At 41.7% G+C, this 22,196-nt stretch overlaps 1 protein-coding gene across 1 annotated transcript in view; it reads right to left on the bottom strand.

Annotated features, from left to right (window-relative positions):
* Positions 1 to 728: 728 nt before the first annotated feature.
* The window catches only part of BAG3 (BAG cochaperone 3), an 80,578-nt gene continuing 59,110 nt past the window's right edge, over positions 729 to 22,196 (bottom strand). The window contains exons 3-4 of the mRNA XM_078643923.1: positions 10,702 to 11,079; positions 729 to 3,325 (exon numbers count right to left, since the gene is read on the bottom strand). Of these exons, the coding sequence (XP_078500049.1) occupies positions 2,618 to 3,325; positions 10,702 to 11,079 (1,086 nt within the window). The 3' untranslated portion in view covers positions 729 to 2,617. The remainder of the gene's footprint in view (positions 3,326 to 10,701; positions 11,080 to 22,196) is intronic.

Genomic DNA, 22,196 nt, shown 5'->3' with positions numbered 1-22,196 from the left:
GCTTGCTTCCAAACATTAAACCCTTACCCTGTAAGTGATGTTCCAACTTCATGTCTCGCTGCATGGTAATGATGTCCCATTCACTTAAGGTCAATGAGGGATTTGTCTAATATTGGTCCTCGAGGGAGGTAAATAGCAAGGACAGCAGGAATGTCCACGTTTGGTCCCCGGGGAGCCTCAACAAAGCTGATTTCAAGATAACCAATGGTGATTTCAATGATTTGCATATAGATGTAATGTATTCAAATGGGGAGACAGCATTTACAACACTGTCAGTACCACGCGCGTTGGGAACAACGTGGACGTTACATTGTCTGCGCGCTAGATGGCGTGCAACACCAGGGAATGTGTTGCATTTCAAGTCCATCACATTCTCTGCTGTTGCGCTAATTGGAGTAGGAATAGTAATTTATACTATTCCTAAATCCAGCGTGCCATCTAGTGTAAGTCGCAGAAACGACTTGCGTTGTAATGACATGCTTGGTAACAATGCAGACGATGTAACGCGTTGTTACCTACCGTGATGTAATATGTGGCTTTGTAACGTCACATATTCATATAAATGTATTCTATGTGGCTAGACTGACAATCTAGCATGGCTAAGGCCTTAGTAGACAATTGATGGACATCCTTGAGGTAAGACGTCATGAATTACAACAGCTGTATAAAAGCTAATCTCTAGTCAGTGTTTCATTAACAAACCATTATTAAAAACAACCATGACAATGCAGGTTCTAAATTAATTTTATTCTTTGCAAATATAACAATACATTTCTCTGCACACATATAAATAAACCTACAGTTTTGTACACACACTTTATCTGGGTTCTTACATAAAGTGCCTAGTTGTGGAAGGGGAAGCAGTGCCTTGTTAAAGCAGTCTGATTTACATAATGGTGTGGCATGTGGCAGTGAGCCAGGTCAGGTTCATTCAAATAAATGCCTGCAGACCTCTATATAACAAGTGGAAGCCCTCTCTCGTACCCCTGGTATGGGATGCAACATTCAGGTTATTTGAGATTGTGAACCCCACGAGTATCGTGCTAATCAGTCAGTATTAGCACTGGCCAAAAGTAGTTACATTCATATGGCTTCAGAAGTAGTTATAATCATATGGCTTTAAAGGTTCATTACAATCATATGGCTTTTCAGTGGTCCGTGTTTAGTAGCTGGTGGCCTCAGTTAATAGTACTCAGTGGGAATAGGCCCTTTTTAAAACTCCCTGTAACAACTTTGCCCAGTTGGGATCCGACTTATATCATCAGCAACTGGGCCAATGTCAGAATTAGAAGCCAATATGAACCCCCTCATATTCTCTAGGCAAAACAATGAAGAAGACACCAAGGACTGAATTTACACAGACTACACTCCAATAACAAAAAAAGGCCAAGCATAGAACAGCTATAGAAAGAAACCCATCTGAGGTCTTCTTGCAAGGAGAAGTGGGGAAGAGTCTGGGCGATCCCTCTTCAAAGAATAAGTCTTGGATCAAATGACCATGGAGACCTATCAATCTTTATTTTTAGGGGGCACTCCTAAAGAGAGATAAGGGACGGCATGGTCTTGAAGACTGGGGTCTGTAAACACAGCCCTTAAAATGGCTCTTTCTGAAGGGGTCCACGACTGACAAAGGACAGAGTAAAAACTCATTGACTCCCCTAATCTAAGAAGTGAAAGATCTCCATAGAGAAGGGATGAGGCACATTGGTAGGAAAAGGCAAAGGGGAGGAAGCTGGGTGTTTGAAGTATAGTATCTGCTTCAAAGAGGCTAGAGAACACTATCCAATGGATCCATTCTGAGAGTGGCTTGATAACATGGCTTTGCAGATGCTCCAGAAATAATCAAATGCAGGAAGAACAACATAACTGTGCAACACTGCCAAAAAGGCAACTCCTTAACATGCCCATTGGTACTAAAGTATTGCAGGAAAGGCTGCTCAGAGAATTGAGAAATGGTTGCCTTTGCTTGAAATTATTCAACTGGAAGCTGGTTGTGATCTGTTCTGCTCACTCCAAGAGGGAGATATTGGCACATATTAAATCTCCCATAGGAGCTCAAAACAGGATATAGTATAAGGTAAGATTCTGTATGAAAGAGCATTAACAATAGTATCTTCACAATCTGCAATGTCTTATTTAAGAGTCAAGTTCAATATGCTGTACACATTGGGCTATAACAATGTTAAATGCTACAAAACTTCCCAGGAATATTCGGATGAAACACGTTTCTCCTTAAATACACCAAATACTAATGTGGAAAACAAGGCACTGTGGAAGAAAATGGCTGCATCTCTTGCTCTGGATTCAGGAGTCATTCCGATTTTATCATTGAATAGACAGATAAAATAATCTGTTTTCAATTTTCTTGCAGTTTATATTCCAGAGTTAAAACAATTGTTGACTAAAGCAGTTCTTGTTTGTACATCAGAGCAGATAGATATGTTTAAAAGATTAAACCATAAGTTTTTTCTTAATTGCTTTTTTCGCCCCGCCCACCAACATGTTCTCAAAGCCATATTTTGTGCAATGCTCTGGAAAACACATGCAACATAAATGACACTGAAAAAGCACAATTAAGGTATTAAATTGTGAAAGCAAATAGCTGGTGTATAACCCCCTAGGGTGCAGTTGCATCGCTAGGTGTCTGGGATGAACTGGTGGGGCTGGTGAATCCCTCTTCCTTTGATCCCGATTGGCGAGTTCCTCGGCCACTTTTGTCTGCCCCAGAGTCAACCTCCATGCTTTCCTGCACACATGGTGGGGCATAGCAAGTGTTTGCATTCTCCTGTGCCTTCTTCTCCAGTCTTTCCAGAATGCTCTGGACCTTCCGGACACCATCTCGCCTGACTTGACGTACATCTGCCCGGCCTTCAGGATCCACAGAATCCAATGCCAGCAGCTCTTTGGTGAGGTACTCTTCCAGCATCAGATATGGCTTCTCATTCTTCTTGCCCTTATATTCCTCCACAGCCTGCTCAAGTGTCTGTACTCTGTCTAAAATCCACTCCACCTGCAGTATGCCACGGTGCTTCGCAGACATCTCTGGTTCCGCGGACTGCTCAGGTGCAGGCTTTTGAGGGGTGGGTTCCTCAGGTGGGGGAGGACTTATACCAGGGCTGGGCATACTTTTCTCCATGCTCTCCAGCTCAGAGACCGGAGGAGGCGGAGGCGGAAACTCTGGCTCAACCTCTTGGTGAGCAATGTGGAAGGGGACATTGCTAGGAGGAGAATCTGGCTCAAAAGGACTTGCCTTGCTCTCGGACACTGGTTGTGGAGAGGATTCTTTCTGGTATGGTATTTGTTGAGATGTTTCTTGTGGAAAAGCCTTCAGAAAGATAAAAAAAAGATATTGGTAAGTTTGGTGGTGTATGTAGTCTAACATGTTAACATTCCATCTTATTTTTTTGTACTGAACACTGAAGTTATGCATGAAAAATAATACGATGATCTGCCTTTAAATCAGTGACTCATAGAAAGAAAGAAAGGCAAAGCTTAGGTTTGTACATGGACGTCACTAAGGGGGCACAGCTGCGACCCCTGGCATCAGAGGTAGGAAACTTAGTGTCAGGAACTCAGAGGCAGCTCGCCCTTATGAACATAGGTTGGTGCTCCAATCTGCTTGTTTTGCGTATTTATTTTTTTACTACACTAATGGTGTATAATAATATATTATTCACCATCAGTGAAATAAAAATGGGGTTCAAATTGCTGGAATATGACCCTCCTTAGCACCTGAGGTAAGTAAAACAAATGTTTTAATGTATGTTGTGTGCATGTGAGAAAGTGTGTGTGTATGTGTAATTCTGTGTATATGTGTATGCATGTGTGTGTGACAGAACGTAAAGGTCAAATGGCATGCAATGTCACTTCCGCTACCCCTGGGCGTTTGTTGATTTGACATTTATGAGTTTGTTGGGAGTATACCAGATTCTGCACTTGAACTGTGATTTTGCAAAGGAAAACGTCCACCCATGTCTAATTTACACTTTGTTGGTAAGTTCAAACATGGCATACTTACAAGTCTACAAAGAGAAATGGCCACCCTATATTCCCTAAGGGAACCTGGGTATGTAGTATAAAAGGACAATGTTTCCTATGAAAATATGATCATTAAGTTTTCTGTTTATGTATCGGCCTATTACTATGTGCGGTAAACATCACTTACAATGCAACTTTTACCACGCAGTGCCTTTACGACGCAACTTTTACAACGCAAACCATTACAGCGTATTGCGCTGGGGGCGCTCTAGGATAGGGAATAGGTTTAATGTACTATCCAACACCTTCCCTACTATCCACGGGGACTGGAGTTGGAATAGTAAATTAAACTATTCACTATCCAGCGCCCAAAAGCACTATGCGTTGTAAAGGTATTCGTTGTAAATACTGCGTTGTAAAGGCATGCGATGTAAAAGCATGCGTTGTAATGTCATACATCCCTATGTGCAATCCTTATTATCACTAAAGAAAAACCAAAAGATGGCTTAAATGAAATCTATTTTCAAACCTAATTTAATCAGTTTGAGGGCAGTATATACTGATTCAATCAAAATGGTGGCAAAAAACGTCTAGACAAGGGAGTGTGGGCAGTGCATTTTAAAATAACGCAATTAGATCAAATGAAAGAAAGAAAGAAAGAAAGAAAGAAACAACGATTGTATTAAGGTGATGCGCATTGGCAGTATGTCAGTCCGGACAGGCATCATTAAAACGTCTTCTTTGCCACCATTTGGTGATATTGTTGCAAGCGTTAACAACAATGAAAAGGAGAGCTTCTGGGAGGTGGTGTTTGGCCTTGAGGAAAATAACAATTCTTTAGAAGAGTTGTATCAGGAAGCGTTTTCACTGGGAACTAGCCAGCTGTGGTTTCTTCACTTGGGCAGGGGAGCGTTGCCCCCTTGCCGCTGAGAGACTCGCAGGAAAAATAAAATGGCAATGAAAACATTTCACTGCCATTTTATTCTTCCGATGTGCGCACTCACCACACTGCAGCATTCAGTCTTACTCCAGCCCAGAGACATGCGGGCGTGTCCTCTGCTGCCAATTGGCAACAGCGGACAGGAGACGTGGCTGGATGCTCCAAAGTGCGCATGTCACTTTGGGCGGCTGTCTTGCTTCAGAAACTACTTGCCCCATACACATAAATCCATGTGTCCCTTTTGGGTGTCATGCTGTGAGATTAGAAATTATGCGAGTTTTCTCCTTATATCAGAGCTCTGACATAACACTCTCTAATTATGCGAGGGTTTGGATTCTAGCAAGGGTCTGATTTTATAACCTTTTTGCAAATATACATACAGGGGCTGGAAGTAAGAAGGAAGAGGAATTTTTGGGGTTTGAATGACAATGGAGTGGGTGCACACCCATAAATTAAAACGTTTAAGGATATTCACGAAATCATCTCCAACCTCTTCATACACTGTAAAAGTTTGGAAATTTACGTGTGACATGGCCAGGAATAAAACATTTTCCAGCGTGGGGAGAAAGATGTAGGGGATACGAATTTGCAATCGCTCAGCAGATTTTCACATGAGCAAATATACATATCTGTTCATGCGAAAATGGAATTCAAAATTTAGGGCTATGATTTCCAGGCATACATCTGTAAACTCTTGTGAATCCCTGAGAGCTGTAAATCTGCACCAATTCAAGTACATATAACTGTGGTGCACTTCTGAGACTTTCATTAAAAATTGGGCCCCTAATTTATTTTCATGTTGCCTATAATGGTTTTAAATGTATTCTCCATTATTAGTCTTTCTTTAGAATATTGGCATCTGTCAAACATGTTACTAAATGATGGCTCAGAAATTTTTTATTTAAAGTTAAAAAAAAAAAATTCATTGGGCATTTGTAGAGCGCATGGCTACCCGGAGGCCTCCCAGCGCTAGGCTGAACCTACTGGTCCGGATGGCAGGACGACGGAGAGCATATTCAGGTAAATAGGAACGTTTTTAACTGTTTCCTAAAGGAGAGGTGGTTGGACAATAGCACAACCAAACTTTTTACGCTGTACATGTTTTTGTTTACATTTTATTTTGAAAGCAAACTATGACCACTCTTGCTTTTATACTTATGCATTTGTATTGAATCAGGGAGCATTCACTGAGCATCATAAATAGCCCTGAATTGTTAAATTTTGAAAATATGAACACTGTTTATTTTATATTTATACTGGAATCAATGTCAATAATACGAGATGAGCTCCCAGCATTATCTAAGAACACTTACCCTATCTGTAAAGTCTTTGCATTAAGGAATCATATATATAAGTTTGAACAACTTATATATATATGGATAAAAAGTTTGCCTTATCAGCAGGCACTCTTCTTTCACATGCCCACACTGTGGTACTATAAACTAGCAGTTAAAAGGTTTTTGTTGCAAAGAATTGGACCTCATTGTCCATAGGACAAAATAAACAATAAAACACGTTGGCTTTGACCATAAACAATATGTCGTGTGTGTGTGGTCCGATAGGAATTCCACACCCTGGTTGTTTCAAATCCATTTTTTGCTTTTTGAATAGGGCTTTCATTACAAAGGTACAGAAGAGTATCGCCCACTAGTTTTGCCTAATTTCGTCCAATCCTTCATCTACTTTCAGACTGGTAACTCAAACTTCTCTATTCAAGCCACTGAACAATATGACACTAAATATAATTGGTATGTTCCAATACCTTAAATGGGAAACTGGAATCTACACAGGGAGCCTAGTCCTTCCGCAGAGAAGCCACATCATCCAAACTCTACCTACAATGCCCGCCTCTGTGTCCCTAATGACAAACTGTTCCTTCTCTCATCCCTATTCAGAATGTTTAAGGAATTTGTAAAGACACCGGTTGTCTTTGGGATCTAGTTATATAGTTATATAGTTTGCGCTATATAAAACTTCATAAATAAAATAAATAAATAAACGTAACTTTGGACTCTATATTGGACAGGCCAAAGAACCATGACAAATGAAATGGTAATAATGGAGCCCACATGCCAGATGTCATGTAAGACCATGGACTGACTGACTAATGGCTGCTGCTTCACCCGAGGGATAGCGATTGCAGGTTCTACTCATGTGTACAGGGTACATCTTCCAGGATTGATTTATTTCTGCTACAAGGCTCTACTTGCCTTATACAAACCAATGGGACTTGGAGGTTCCTAATAAGGAGGAACTCTGCCATTGTCGGGTGAAACACCAAAATTGAACAAAATTGATGAGAAACTTAATTTGAGACTGGGCGGACCATTATAACCATCAATCCAAGAAAACAATCACTGTGACATTAATTAGAATTGCAGAAATGTTTTTTTTCTTGTTTACATCATCAGTGTAGGAAACTCTAATGAAGTGTCACACAAGTACTTCAGAGGGAAGCACAACTTTACATAACCACATTATGTGATTCCAGTGGTCAACTCATTTTCCAACCCACTGACATACCTGAGTTACATGGAAACTATATCATTGAAACTATACAGCAAGACAAATAGGAATGTGTTACACATTTACATCTACCCTCTTTAGACAAGGTCTGTATCTTCAAACCATGAGATTGAGGTTATTTCTTACTTGGCAACTTTTAATTCCCTGGGTGAGGATGACTAACATAATGAATTCTACAAAATTAACAGATCATCGTCCCATGCTCTGCACTGTTTTTAAGAATGGTGAAGAAAGAGAAGCATTCGCCCCAATCTCTAAAATAGTGTTATTCCTCCACAAAAGGGGTAAAGATCCATTCAATTGTGCCAGCTATAAACCAATCTCTTTATAAATATTGATGTCAACAATATTAGCCATAATCTTTGCAAATAGACTATGCAAAGTGATCGTGACTGTAAACCACTCCTCTTAAGTGGGGTTTGTAGAAGGACACATATCTAGAAATCTTTTCCGAACACTAGTACACCTCAGATGGCAAAGCTGAGACTCGCAAAGCTGACCTTCCTGTTGGAAGCAGAGAAGGTGTTTGATTGAGTAGAATGAGGATATCTTTTCCAAACACTGGAGCGGGTCAGCCTAGGAGATCATTCCCTCTCTAACGTACTACATATTCTCCCGTTGAACAGAACAACTATGGCAAATTTATATTATGACCTGTAGTGATAAACAGAGGGACACAATAGGAATGTCCTTTGTCCCCATCAATTTTTCTACCGGCCGTAGAAGTATTGTCAGTAGCTATATGCAAATTGAAGGATACAATAGGAATTAAGATCTCTGCTACCAATATCAAGTCATTCTTGTATGCTGATGCTATTTTGCTTACATTTAATGAGCCGAAATCATCAATCCCTGCAATGATGTTTTTCTGGTTATAGAATTAAGTACTAGTGTGAGACCTTACCTACGTCACATACCACTACCAAAGCAAGCCTACAAGGTTATAATACGACATGGGCCTCAAGGGATACATAAGATGAGTGAAGACAATTTACTCACTCTAGTTTTTTTTTTTTTTTGCAGAGTTTTATATAGCGCGAACTAGACCCGAACCGAATCAGGTATCAGAGCGCTTTACATATTTTTCCGGTTACGTTACATGAGGACACACTTTCATTTTAGGCACGGGGAGATTAAGTGATTTGCCCAGAATCATAGGAGGTTTTGGCGTCGTTACCGAGATTCGAACCCAGATCCCCAGGTCCGAGGTCGAGCGCCCTAGCCGTTAGGCCAACTCCTCTCCCCTATTTGCCAAATAACTTTACCCGATGGTCACAACTTAATCTGTGGGGCAGGGAACAAATAAAAACAAGCATTGGAAAAGTCAACAGGTTTTGCCTTGTTTATCTATTGGCTTTGCCAATCCGTTTTGCTGATGCGATTTACCGCTGGACAAAAAGAAAAGGTACAATGACACGCTTCCTGCAGCTAGTCACATCATGTTGTAGGCGTATGCATGTATGTTGCTACAGAATGGTAAGGTAACCAATTTTTTTCTATGGACCGATCTAAGATGGAAGACGTCACATAGATAAGTAAATTTAAAAATCAAGTTTTAGTGTAAGAAAGTTCCTTTGAGATAACAGAAAGATCCAGCAGCAAATGGAGGCTGCTAGGCTATCCAAAACTTTTTAATTAAAATGGATAGGTGAACAATGGAGGAGAGTGTGGGGGGCTGTGAGGAACCAACAGGGAATGTCCAAAAGTGTCATTTAAAATGTCGAGAGGCCGAACAACAAATGGTAGCTGCTGGGCCCTCCCCAAAAAGTTAAAAAAATATATTTAAATGACTGCGAAGGGTGGGGGAGGAGTAGGTGAAGATTGGGTGAAGGGTAAGCAAGAGCAGGTACAGGGGAAGAAGCAGCAAAGAGGAGAGAAAAAGACAACTTATGTCACTCTCCTGAGGTGTTTAATGAAAAATAAAATATAAATTCCCTAAAAGAAAGTAGTGGAACGAAACAAGACAGGCATTCCAAAGGCTGGTAATGAGGCTGTGCTCAAGGAGAGAGACATACACAAGAGGGGAAAGGAAAGCCATTGAATAAAAAGCATGCGAACAGGAGCCGCTCCACCGCTAAGGCAGAGGAGCGTGGCCTCACTGAGAAGGTCAAAAAAGGAAAAAATATGGGACCCATGGAACTCATATTGAGGGAATATATGTATCCTGCCCGCAGCATAGACTGCGATGATATCCCTACTCCATAGCACCCAGCGGAACACTATGCTGAATTTGGGATCATAGTCTGTCTCCACTGTATTCTCACATGTCAAATCCATGATACTGTATATTTATGTATGTTAATAAAAAGAATTGTAAAAAAAAGTAAAAATAAAAATTACTCATTGTTATCATTTTATGTTTCCATCCTTGCTCAGCCGGGTAGGGGCGGGGAGGGCTACTCTGCTCACAGAGCAGGGCAGGGAAGGAGTGGTTTTCCACTTCAAGTTACATGACACTTTGGTCGGCCGTCTCGGGCTGGCCAAACAACCATGTGCACATTGCATGTTCTCCACCCAGGCTGCATTACAGCCTCTGTGGAGAATATTCCCAGGCTCCCATTTCCTGGCTGAGTACCAAACCACGGCTCCCCATAGCCAATCACAACGCTGCTTCCTGCCTTGGAGTCCTGGAAGCGGGCGAAGAGGACCGAGTGGCAGCAGCAGCAGTACACAGGTAAATATTTTATTTTTATTTTTTCATTCCCCTGTGACCTGCTCCCCACCACCGCCGTTAAATATCAGCTGCCACTGCATGCAAATGAGAGTCACAATTAAGCCAACCAATGGTAAAGAATGAGCAGGCTGTATGTAAGCCCAGTGTACGTTTTTGGTAAGGTACACAAAAGATTTTAAGCTGTCTGGTAGGCCTAAGACGAGCCCCACCGAAACAAGGCAATTGGTCTGGTCACCAGTAAGGATATGCTCGAGGAATTGGGTTACTGAAAGTGTGGTTCGTCGGGTGATTAATAATAAGTTCCAAGGGGTGTAGTCCCCAGGGTGCAGGGGTGTGGTCACTCTTGTCATATGACCATTAATCAGAAGGAGCATCCTCTCTTTAGTGTTTGGTGTCCCTGTGCTTAAGTGACGGTGTAGTTTGTGAGAGGGCAACATCAATGGAAGTGGAATGGAAATTAACACTCAATCCCCTCTTTTGTTAGTTTTTTTTCCATTCTGCACGTTCACCTTGGAGTAATAAGTGTAAGTGCTCTGCACCAGTGTTAGTTTTTGACACATGGAGTACGGCATAAATAAAATACCTGAGTTCTGTCCACAGTGGTCTGTAGCCGAATTGGAGATGGTATCTGGTTGTTGGTTCGGACTGGCGACCCTTCACGGCTCGAACCCTTCTGGGCAGCTCTGAACAGACCCTGTTGTGGTTCCTGCCTGGGCTCCCAGTCGTCATGAACTTTATGATACACAGGCTGGTGCTGCTGGTACTCGTTTGACTGGGCCGGGAAGTATGTCTTCTGTGCCTGGTGATAGGGCTGTGAAGGCTGCCTTGGAACATTGGGAACATTGCTCTCATGGATCACCGGGATAGGAATATACCCTCGCGGGAGCTGGTGACCTGTTGAACCTGGTCTGCCTGGCAGCTGAGGGGAACCAGTGTGTGATTCCACAGGAGACTGAGACGTCTAGGGAGAAAAAAGAAATTTGATAAATATGAAGAGTAAAACAATATTGTGTCAATACTGGTTACCTCCATTGCATCGGCTGTATCACAACAGGGGGAGCAAGTAGATAAGACAGACAGCAATACATAACTAAAGGGGAAGCAAAGAGAGATTGCTCAGGGGCCATTCACTCATCAGAAACCTTGCAAAATGTCAATTGTGCTTCAACTACTGTAAAGATTATTTTAAAAAAAAGAGACTTAATTCACATTCGTTCATTGTCACATCACTGGGAGAAACTGGGACAAAAGGGCTTAAGGAAATATTGACAATGTGACCCGACTTGCGGAAGACAATAGGACAGAGTGCACCTAAGCAGCCTGGCCATGGCTGAGGGTTGAAAATGCCTGCACTTTCGTCTCAGATTATTATTTTCTAAACCTTACTATCCAGTAGTATGAACAATGTCACAGTGCAACAGAAACCCTTCTTTGCAGCTGAAATGAATAAACTTTGTTTCCAATTTAAAATGAAATCAGCCAGTGGACAGACACACACGTTCCTCTGGTGCATATTCCTTCATCACTCTAGTTTTGTAACCTGCAGTTGGCGGAGTAAGAGACCAGAAAAGTAGGTAGAATTTTGGTAATGTGAAGGATATGGACTGGACATACCAGAGGTTGTACGACAGTACACTGCATGCCTTTTACACGCATTTTTTAGCACGCATGCCAATATCACGCATTGTTTTCATATTTAAAAACTATGAATTTGTGGGGGAGACCCCCAACTTACCTTAAATGCGTTGTATTGGCATGCGTTTTAAATGCATATTTGCGGTAAAAATATTTGCGCTAAAAAATGCGTAGTAAAGGCTTAACGTGGTAAAAACCTAGCAGAGATAGGTTTATCTGATAGCATAAAACAGACAAACCTGCCACAGGGAGCACAGGATGGTCACTATTCTCTCTTGCATCTATGCCACCCTTCCCATTTCAAAGTGAACATTCTGAACAGCCACATCATGAACATTCCACAATAAAGAGCCAAACAAAACAAACTTTGAACACAAAACTGAAAACTAGGAACATATATATATATATATATATATATATATATATATATAAATAAATATATATATATATATATACACACATCACTTGGTGTCTGAGAGGCCTCGTCACTGGATGGCTCAGGTAGAGATGAGTTACAGTTGGGGTCCTTCCTTCAGGCCCTAAGGGGTGACCTGCTCTCTAAGTTTGCAATTTCAGAAGCAAATCAGAAGGGGATCCATGACAAGTGCGAAGCATTGGAGTCTAAACTGGATGATATTTGTGTGCGTACATGATCTCTTGAACTGGAGGTTGAAACCCTCTGGGATTCAGTCCAGGGGAACGTGAAGGATATTGAGGCTTTGAAACTGCAGAATTGAGCCTTACAGTTGGACCTGGAGAGGCTAGAAACGCAGGCCCGTAGAAACAATCTGAGGATCCTTAAAATCCCGGAGGGAGTGGAGAAGGGGGACATTAAGGCCTTCATCTGTAAATTGCTTAGGGAGGGAGTCTTGAAAGATCGAGAGGATATTGATTTGGAATCAAAGATTCAGAGAGTCCATGGGTATCCATTCAAGCCCCACCCAGATAGGAAAACACCGAGGAAATTCCTAGGTAATTTCCAGACCTACGCAGTTAAGGAGCTGATTTTGGGGAGATCCCTGAAGGGGATGACATCACATCATGAGGTGGGGGCCTATCAGATCCGTTCGGATATAGGCAGCACAAAGGCACTGGGAGCTGGGCTCTAGAATGCCAGAACTTAGGAGTTTGGGAGCACAGGTGCAAATGAAGTTTCCCGCATTACTAAAGGTAATGTGGAAAAAAAAGAAGTATAACTTCAGCTCCACGGAGGATGTAGATGCTCTTTTGCTCCTGATGAGGGGGTAGATCCGCACAGCTCTGTATAGGATGGCATAGCCCCGTGTAGTGGGCATACGGCTGGTCTCCCTAGTAGGTCTTATGGCAACTGAATGGGTAGGGTTTTCTGATTCATAGGGTGAGAGTGAGAATAAAGGTGAAGGTGTGGTGGTAAGAGGGAAGCAACAAAAAAAAAGATACATAGTAAAAAAAAGACGAGATTTAAAAAAAAAAAGAATTTTTTTAAAAGTGAGGGGGGTGGGTAGGAAATCTAGGAGTGCAGTGTGAATTTTGTTCGAACACCACACCCCATCCATCGGGTATTTGACGGAAGAGAGACGTGTCTGTTGGTGGAAGAATCTAGGAGACGCTGGGTCGCTCCTTGGAGGGTCCCATCTGGCGCTCTTTTTTGGATCCGAGAGATGGAAGGTGGGTTCCTCAAGGTGGGGGGGGGGTGTTGCTAGGGAGGAGGGGGGGTGGGAAGAATTGGAAAATTGTCTTCTTACAAATAATAACAAAGTTTAATGGCTCAAGTTAGGTAGTTCCTTTCCGGGTTGGGTATGAGTAGGTTACGGGGGATTAAGTTCCTCTCCTGGAATATTAATGGCTTTAGGAACCCTAGGAAGCTATCCCGGGTGGGTGAGTCCTTAAAGAAGAGCGAGGCTCATGTTTATCTACTGCAGGAAACCCACCTGGAAGCCCAGGAATGCAAACAGGGTTTTAATAAGTTCAGCTGGGTTCAAGAGGTTATATCCTCAAATCAAAGGGGTTGTACAAGAGGAGTATCTATAATGATTAGGCGTAATATGGGGGTGAAGGTGGAGAAATGGGGCACTGATCAATCCAGGAGTTGGTTAGTTGCAACACTCTCTATATGTGGTATATCAGTAGTATGTGCCGTTTACTATGGGCCTAACGAGGATAATCCGGGCCCTCTCCTGAAACTCCAGGCCAGCTTGCTAGATACATCGGCCCCAGTAATACTTGGTGGTGATTTCAACTTGGTGTTTGATACCCAGTTGGACCGTACATCTAAAGCAAAATATAATGTGCCATCTAGAACTTTCTCTGCACTTAAGACTTTGGTCAAAGAGTTCAGGCTGCTGGATATATGGAGAGTGGATAAGGGGAATGCTAGAGAGTATTCCTTCTATAGTAAGAAATATAGGCAATATTCAAGAATCGATTACTTTCTAGTAGATCAGAGTCCGTTATCAGACCGTAAGTCGTTAGCCTATATTCCTGCGCTGATATCACACTATTCCGCAGTTGAGTTGAGGCTTAACCTTAAACCTGATGGGTGTCAGAGGAGATGGACTTTGGATAGGACCTTACTATTAGAGAGGGTGATGGATGAGCTTGATGTAAAAGCTGAAGAGTTCTTTAGGTTTAATGCCGCCTCTGCTAGGGACCAAATAGTGTGGGAAACCTTCAAAACATACCTAAGAGGACTTCTGAGCTCCCTAATGATCAATAAAAACAGGATAGCTAAAGAAGCAGACACAGATAGCATTAGGAGAATCAAGGAAAAGGAGAGAGAGCTGCAACTGGCTGCTCTGACATCCAGAAGCCTTATGCCACAATTAGAAAGGGAGCTGATTTCCTTGCAAGCGGATCTCCAAGCCAGGATAGATAAAACTGTGAAGGATAGATGGGACGCCAGTAAACGACAGCATTTTGCCTATGGCGAAAAATGTGGCTCTCTGCTGGCTTGGAAATCCAGTGTGGATAGGGTTAGGAACCACATCAAGAACTTGGTTCAAAGAGGGTCCGGGGACCTGCTGCAGGAAGATGCCGAGATCAGGGAGGAGGCCAGATCCTTTATGTACGATCTATATAAGGAGGACACCGACTATAGTCCGGAAGCTGTCAAAGTATGGCTGAACCAGAGACACCTCCCTTGCCTGTCGGAGATCGACAGGACATATCCATCATCTAGTATCTCAGAGGGAGAGATCATAGAACAACTTAAAAAAATGAGCAGGGGCAAAGCTGCAGGGACAGATGGGCTCCCTGTTGAGATATGTTTGGGCCTATCAAATAGGTTAGTTCCGGCCCTAAAAACTCTTTTTAACAAAATATATATACACAAGGAAGCTATCCCCCCCTCATGGTCAGAAGCAACAGTGTCCCTGATCCTCAAGCAAGATAAGGACCCCAGAAAATTGAGGCATATAGGCCCATTTCATTACTTAATTCGGATCTTAAGATCTTCTCCAGGATTCTGGCTGCCAGGATGGCAAAAATTATTAAAACTATTATACATCCTAATCAGAGGGGGTTCATACCGGGTAGGCAGCTCAATGAGCTTACTTTTCAAGCCATTGGGGCAATCGAGGTTACAATTGAAAAAAAGTTACCATTAACCCTTGTTGCAATTGATGCCGCTAAGGCGTTTGACCAGGTGAACTGGAATTATCTTTGGGAGACCATGCATAGTTTCAGTTTCCCTATGAATTTTATTGAGGCTGTCAAATCTCTCTATTCGAACTCAAGAGCGAACGTTTTAGTCAATTGTATTCTTTCGGAATGGTTCGATATCTCAAGAGGCACCAGACAGGGCTGTCCCCTCTCACCCCTATTGTTTAATTTATATATTGAACCCTTTGTTTGTTCCCTTAGAGAAGATCCTCTTATTTTGCAGTTTAATATCGCTGATTTGGATCTTAAGTTTGCCCTTTATGCGGACGACCTCTTAATGTACACATCTGATCATATAAAAGCCATACCCAGACTGTTCGAGTTAGCTGGGGAATTCGGTAAGGTCTCGGGTTACAAAGTTAATAGGGACAAAACTGAAATAATGAGTTGGAACGGCGCAAATGTAATACCAGGGGCAAAGGGTCGGATGAGATACTTGGGGATTCACTGAGCGCAGAAGCTGATAGACACATCGAAGATCAGTTGGGAGAAGGTTTTTAAGGAGGTGGGCTGTTTACTATCATGCTTTACCACTAAATATATACGGGAGGGTGAACCTTGTTAAAATGATAATTTTGCCTAAGTTAACTTTTTTGTTTAATTCAATCCCACTTTCCTTTAATGATAGAGACCTTGCCACTCTTCAATGTAAAATTGGGTCATTTATTTGGGCCACAAAAACATCGAGTATTGCGTGGAAAAGGCTCAGGAGAGGGCTAAAATTAGGAGGATTAGCCTTACCCGACCTGCTCTCCTATTGTCATGCTTTTCATTTTAAAAATGTAAGAATGTTAGCCAATACGACTGATTCTTCTTCCATGGGCCGCTTGTTTCGGGCATTGCTGCATGATGTTCCGCAGGGACAGGAGTTTTTTCTTTATAAATTTGGGGCCCCAAGTTCTACAAAAAAGTCTGACTTAAGGTCTTATTGGCTGCACTAAAAAATTGGAGGTACATCAGATATATACTGTGAATACCATACTAGGAATAGGAATTCTTCTGGAACCCCGAAATGCCTCCAGGACCAATTATCGCAACCACTTAGAGCTGCAGGTATCACACTGTGGGGAGAGCTCCAGGAGAATTTAGAACTTATCAGCTGGGATTCATTATCCAGAATAACTAGTGGGACATTGATGAGGTTTACGTTTTATCAGTTGTCTGCATGGTGGGCATCACAGTCGTGGGGCAATGATGATATGAGTATAACTGTGGATTCTATCTCTAGTGGATTTTATCTCTAAAACAGGACGATGGAAACGTGAAGTATCTTTTTGGTATGGAGCGCTCATAGACACAGGGGACTGTCTAGACTTAGAGTTGGCGGGACGCTGCGGTAGTGTTTTTCCCGAAAATGGGGGCGATTTACGGAAACTATGGTGTGACGCCTTTTCTATGTTACAGGCTGTGGTCAAACCAGCTAATCTTAGGAGAAACCACCTATACACCGCTTATAGAGTGTATTGGACCCCAGGTAAACTGTCTAAGATATCTGCAACAATCTATCATTGCCCCAGATGTAAGTACCCAGCTGCTGATGACCTGCATATATTTATGGATTGCCCGAAGATGGGCCCCTTTTGGATTGAGGTATGTGGTTTTCTGGAGGATGTACTATGCATGCATCCAGCCTCGAAGTTTGTATTTTATGTAGTAATCATTGCAAGGAAGGAAATTTGTAGAGCTTGGAAGTCTGAGGCACCTCCTTCTTTTGTGGACTGTCTAAAGAACATCATTATGACTAGTCAATCCGATATGGCCTGTGATATCTCTAGCGCCAATAAAATCTGGGCAGCTCTGAAGATCTGGAGAGAGTAAGGTCAGTCCTACGATTATACCGGAGGTCTGTCGGTCCGGTCCTCCCTAGTAACAGATCGCCTCTCAGTTGATGTGAACGGGAGTAGGACTAGAATACAGCCGTACCTCTGGGAAGACTTTATCTCTCCTTCAGGCCCACCACTAGGGCGGTCTCAAATAAGGGCTTGTACGAAGTGAGTGGAGTTATTCCATCCTGAGCGTTTTCCGATGGCATGTATGAGGACACAAAAAAAAGAGAAACGGGCACTGATGAAGCTAAATTCAAAAGCAGAAACGAGTCTGCCGAGCGTTTCTTTGGACTTTAGAGAGAGAAGTCCATAAAGACATTTTCAATCTACCCAGGAGCTGTGTCGCACTCTGTTCGTACCTGAAGAGAGCCTGGTTGTTGTGTTATGCCAGTCAGCAGGTACTGGCCAGCGATACGCCCTCCCGTTCAGGAGTTACGCGGGACACCTGCAAAGTTGGTTCGGAGCACTGTCTGCAACGCGTCGCCGCCCAGTGCTACACGTCTCCACCAGGAGGTATCTGGGACATGGGGAGGGAGGAGGCAATATTACATTGCCTGACAAGTGGAAACTGGAACAGGCTTGGGCTCCTTCAGGCAGCTGCGGAAGGTGTGGACTCAGCTGCCAGCTCGATTGGGACATCGCTTGGTGTCTGAGAGGCCCAGTCACTGGATGGGCTCTCACAGAGGACTTCAACACCCAGAAAGCAGCTGCCCGGGAGGAGAACTGTGATGTGTCCAGCAGTCCGCAATGGCGGAGGAGGGGCAAGCAGTCTCCTGTCGGGAAGTGGTCACAGCAGTCATCTATTTTGAGTGACCCCCCCAAAGAAAAGAATAGCTAGAGAAACGGGAACTGATGAAGCTAAATTCAAAAGCAGAAACGCTTCTGCCAAGCGTTTCTTTGGACTCTGCACACGCAGCAAGCGAGAAATCAATAAAGCCCTTTTTAATCTACCCCGGAGCTGTGTCGCACTATGTTCGTACCGGAAGAGAGCCTGGTTGTTATATAGCTTAGTGAATATATATGAGTGAGGATTGGCTACCATAGGAAATCCGCAACATTCTATTGGGAATAACTTTGGCGCCGGTTGAGGAATTTGCGTGTAATTTTCCAAAATTTTGGCCAGCTCCGCTGCGCTCCTTCCCTGGAAGTTTCCGGGGGATTCGTGAAGTGGGGGCTGAGAAAAAAGGGGGGTCATCAGTGATGTCATTTGAGATGTCATCAGTGATGTCACTGACCATGTCATGAATGATCTAATATGTGACATCATCAGCAGTGGATTGCGGGTGCGCGAAATATAGTTAGTACAACTAACTATATAGGAGCAATTTCAATGGTTTTGTATGAATGAAATGTCCAGCTAACTATAACACCCCTAAAACTTAGTTTTTTGAGTGAATTTCAAAGGTTTTTTAAAAGCTAATTCCTAACTATATAACGCCTGAAACCTATGTTTTTTTTCAGTGAATATATATATATATGTGTGTGTGTGTGTGTATATATACAAGTATATATATTTATATAAAAGTGTATATATTTCAGGTTGTCTGGTATATATATATATATATGGACACACACATACTTATTGAGAGATACATAGATAGAAAATAGATAGATAGATTTAATATTAAAAATGTAAACATAAAACATTTCAAGCAGAACTAACAAGCAAAAAGGAAAAGTCCACTATAAAATCATCTAAGATTGAATGGCAATTATCTAATACAAGTACTTGTATGATCACCAATCCTGGACTTAATCTTGGCTGCCCTGACAGAGCATTTCTTATATTAGAGCCACTTATATTGTCAGAAGTCGAATTGGGAATGTGATTGTTCCCGTCACTACCACTCATACTATCAGAAACAGAATTAGAAGTACTTTCACCTACAATTTTCACTACCCTCAAACCATTCCACCAATTACGTCCATTAACTCTGATAGCAATACCACACCTTTTATCAGTAACAACAGGTTCACCAAATGTTTCTCCTTCTTTCTTTACATTACATTCCTTTTTCATACGAACTACATCACCAACCAAAAAAGCAAGTTTGCGTACACACTTGCATTTATAAAAACATTCTTTCAGCTTCATATGTGCTCTGACTGTTTCTGACCATGATGTAATAACTTTCCAATAACACCCTTTGCTGAACCCATTTGACCATTCAACTTTAGTAGCAGTTTCCTTCCCCTTAACAACTCAAATGGAGATACTTGAGCAGTAGAATGTGTACTGGTGCAAAAAACCAAAGCAAGGAATGTACAGCATTACTTACAACACATCTGTTAGAGATAGCCCACTAAATACATTGTACCAACACACAAATCATGTGTTCTACTTGACCATTGGTTTGAGGATTATATAATGATGTCAAGCATATGAAGACATCACCAAATCTCACGAATTAGACACCCTTGTCTGGAGCTAAGACCTGTGGAAATCTTTACCGAAGAAATACCTTCTTTGAGAAAATCGATTGCAACTTTTGAGCTTGGTTCAGAAACAAATCAAACTTCAGGTCACTTGGCATAAAAATCAACTAGAACTAAGGCAAAACGTGAGTGCATGGGTAAAGTATTGAATGGTTCACCTAAATCAATACCAACCGTTTCCCATGCCTTAGACGGAATTTCCAGTGACTGTAAAGGAGGGCTCTTAACCTTAAGGTTTTCTCAGCATTGTTACAAATCATACACTCACCAACACGCTGATCAACCTCTTTGTCCATGGATAGCCACCAGAACCTTTGACACATACGTTGTTTAGTGAAAGTACATTCCAAAAGCTCTACGTGTGCTACCTTAATAATTCTAAGCCTTAATTCAGCGAGAGGGCCCAATTTCTCACCACAACAGAAGCAAACCATCCTCCACTGACAATTTTGTATTGGTCTTCCCAATGGTTAAATAACTCTTATCATAACCTTGATCAACATCATCAACAGTTTCATCAATGGATGGAAACCTAGACATGAAATCAGCTTTCACATTTTTAGCACCTTGTATGTTTTCGATATCAAAATGGTATTGAAGCAATTTTGTTGAAAACCTGGCTATCTGTGGAGTCAGGTCTTTAATTTGTGTCACTTAAAATGGCTACTAATGGCTTATGGTCTGTATTTACAATGTATTTAGTACCACAAATATACAGCTCAGAGACCACGATTGCTTGCACCAACAGTAATTCAACGTGCTAACTTGGGATCAAAAGGTTTAAGAGCCTTGAAGCTGACTAACTGTTTTATGATCCAATCAAAGGTTTCTTGACATACATTGCTCCACACAAATGGTGTATTCTTCTTGAGAAAAACAGATAGTGGATTTGTATGTGAGGCATAATCAGGAATAAAACATGCATAGAATTCCCATAACCCCATGAACGATTTAAGCCCCACCATGTCCCTTGGTGGAGTGGCGTCAATAATGGCACCCACCAAACCAGGTCTAGGTTCAATACCATTGCCAGAAACGATGTAAACCCGATATTCTACTTTAAACCTCAATAATTCATATTTCTTTTTTTTAAATATTTTATTTATTAAAGTCCAAAACTTGCAATACATTAAATTCATTAAAACCAATACATCCATAAAAGGAATTACCTTTAGGTATACACATTAAAAAAAAATGTATATACAATACACTAAGCAATAAGAATTCAGGGACAAATACACACAAAACATACAAAAAGTAGATTTTAGCCAGATTCATAAGGTAATGACCCCTCATATTCTCAGTCAAAATACATAACCCATATTTTCTGAACTTCCTAAGACCCCCCACATGTAATGCATAAGTGTGTTCACTTCTTCTAACTGCTTTCGTATTATGGGCCCATTTCATGACAGAAGGAATCAAATTGGTGCGCCACCTTTGCAATAAAGGTGATCTAGCTACTGCCATCGCAATGTATAAAAATGTAACCAGATAGTCAGGAAGGGAGTGGTCTTGATCAAAACCAATAACAATTAACAAATCACTCACTGCTAATTGAATACCACATTCGATTTCCAAATAGCAAAAGATGTCCTTCCAGAACTTCTGAATCCTGGGGCATTGTAACATTGTAACATAATATGCGACCAATTGGCTGAAGGATGATTAATACAGCAAAAGCAGTGCGGAGAGTGATTGGCATACATTTTTTAAAGAGAGAGCGGGGTTCGATAAAGTTGCCATTTACTGAAAAAAAGCATACTACGCCAATTCGCACCTCTCAGCGTGCTAAAATTAAGATTATTACTAGTTGACCACAAGTTGGCAGAAATTTCTAGGTCTTCACAATCCATCCATTTTTTGATAGCCTTCAGCCCAAGATCTAGGGCCCTAACTGAGGCTAAGCGCGTTTTCCAAGCCCCAGGTTTTCCTGCCAGATGCATCTTCTAAAAGTTCAATGGCTAGCTGATGTTGTTCGCTAATTTGAGAAACATCTAGCTCAGCCAGGAATTTATGGAAGATGTTATATGACCCCAGAAGATTAAAATCATTAACAATCAAATACGACATTTTGGTCACAGTCAACCATCTTCCATTCCTCAGAAAATCTCAGACCTTACGAAATCCTACCGCATCCCACTTTAAGGTGAGTTCTGAGGATTGTGTAATCCCTGCTAGTGATAAAATGTCAGCTAATGGAGTGGTTGAGTTGATTCGTTTTTTAAAAAGCCAGTGAAGACACTTATAATGAACTCGCTTAGGGGATCGGAAAATTGACAATGGAGAATGGATTTGACTTTCCTTACACATTAATTCCATGAAACTATTAATAAAGAGGTTTGACTGAGGTTGAGATTTGAATTTAGACAAAAACTGTGCAAAATAAGCATAGTAATAATCCCTGAGATTCGGAAGGGCTAGACCTCCTTGATCCCGTTCTTCATATAAAGTACTAAGTGCAATACGTGATGATTTATTTGCCCAAAGAAAAGCTGTAAACATAGACTCTACTTGGGTGAAAAAGGAAACAAGGGATAGT

The sequence above is a fragment of the Lissotriton helveticus genome, chromosome 5_1 (assembly GCF_964261635.1).
Source record: "Lissotriton helveticus chromosome 5_1, aLisHel1.1, whole genome shotgun sequence".
NCBI lineage: Eukaryota > Metazoa > Chordata > Amphibia > Caudata > Salamandridae > Lissotriton > Lissotriton helveticus.
Note: the sequence above shows the minus strand (reverse complement) of the source record. Positions and strands in the feature narration are given on the sequence as shown.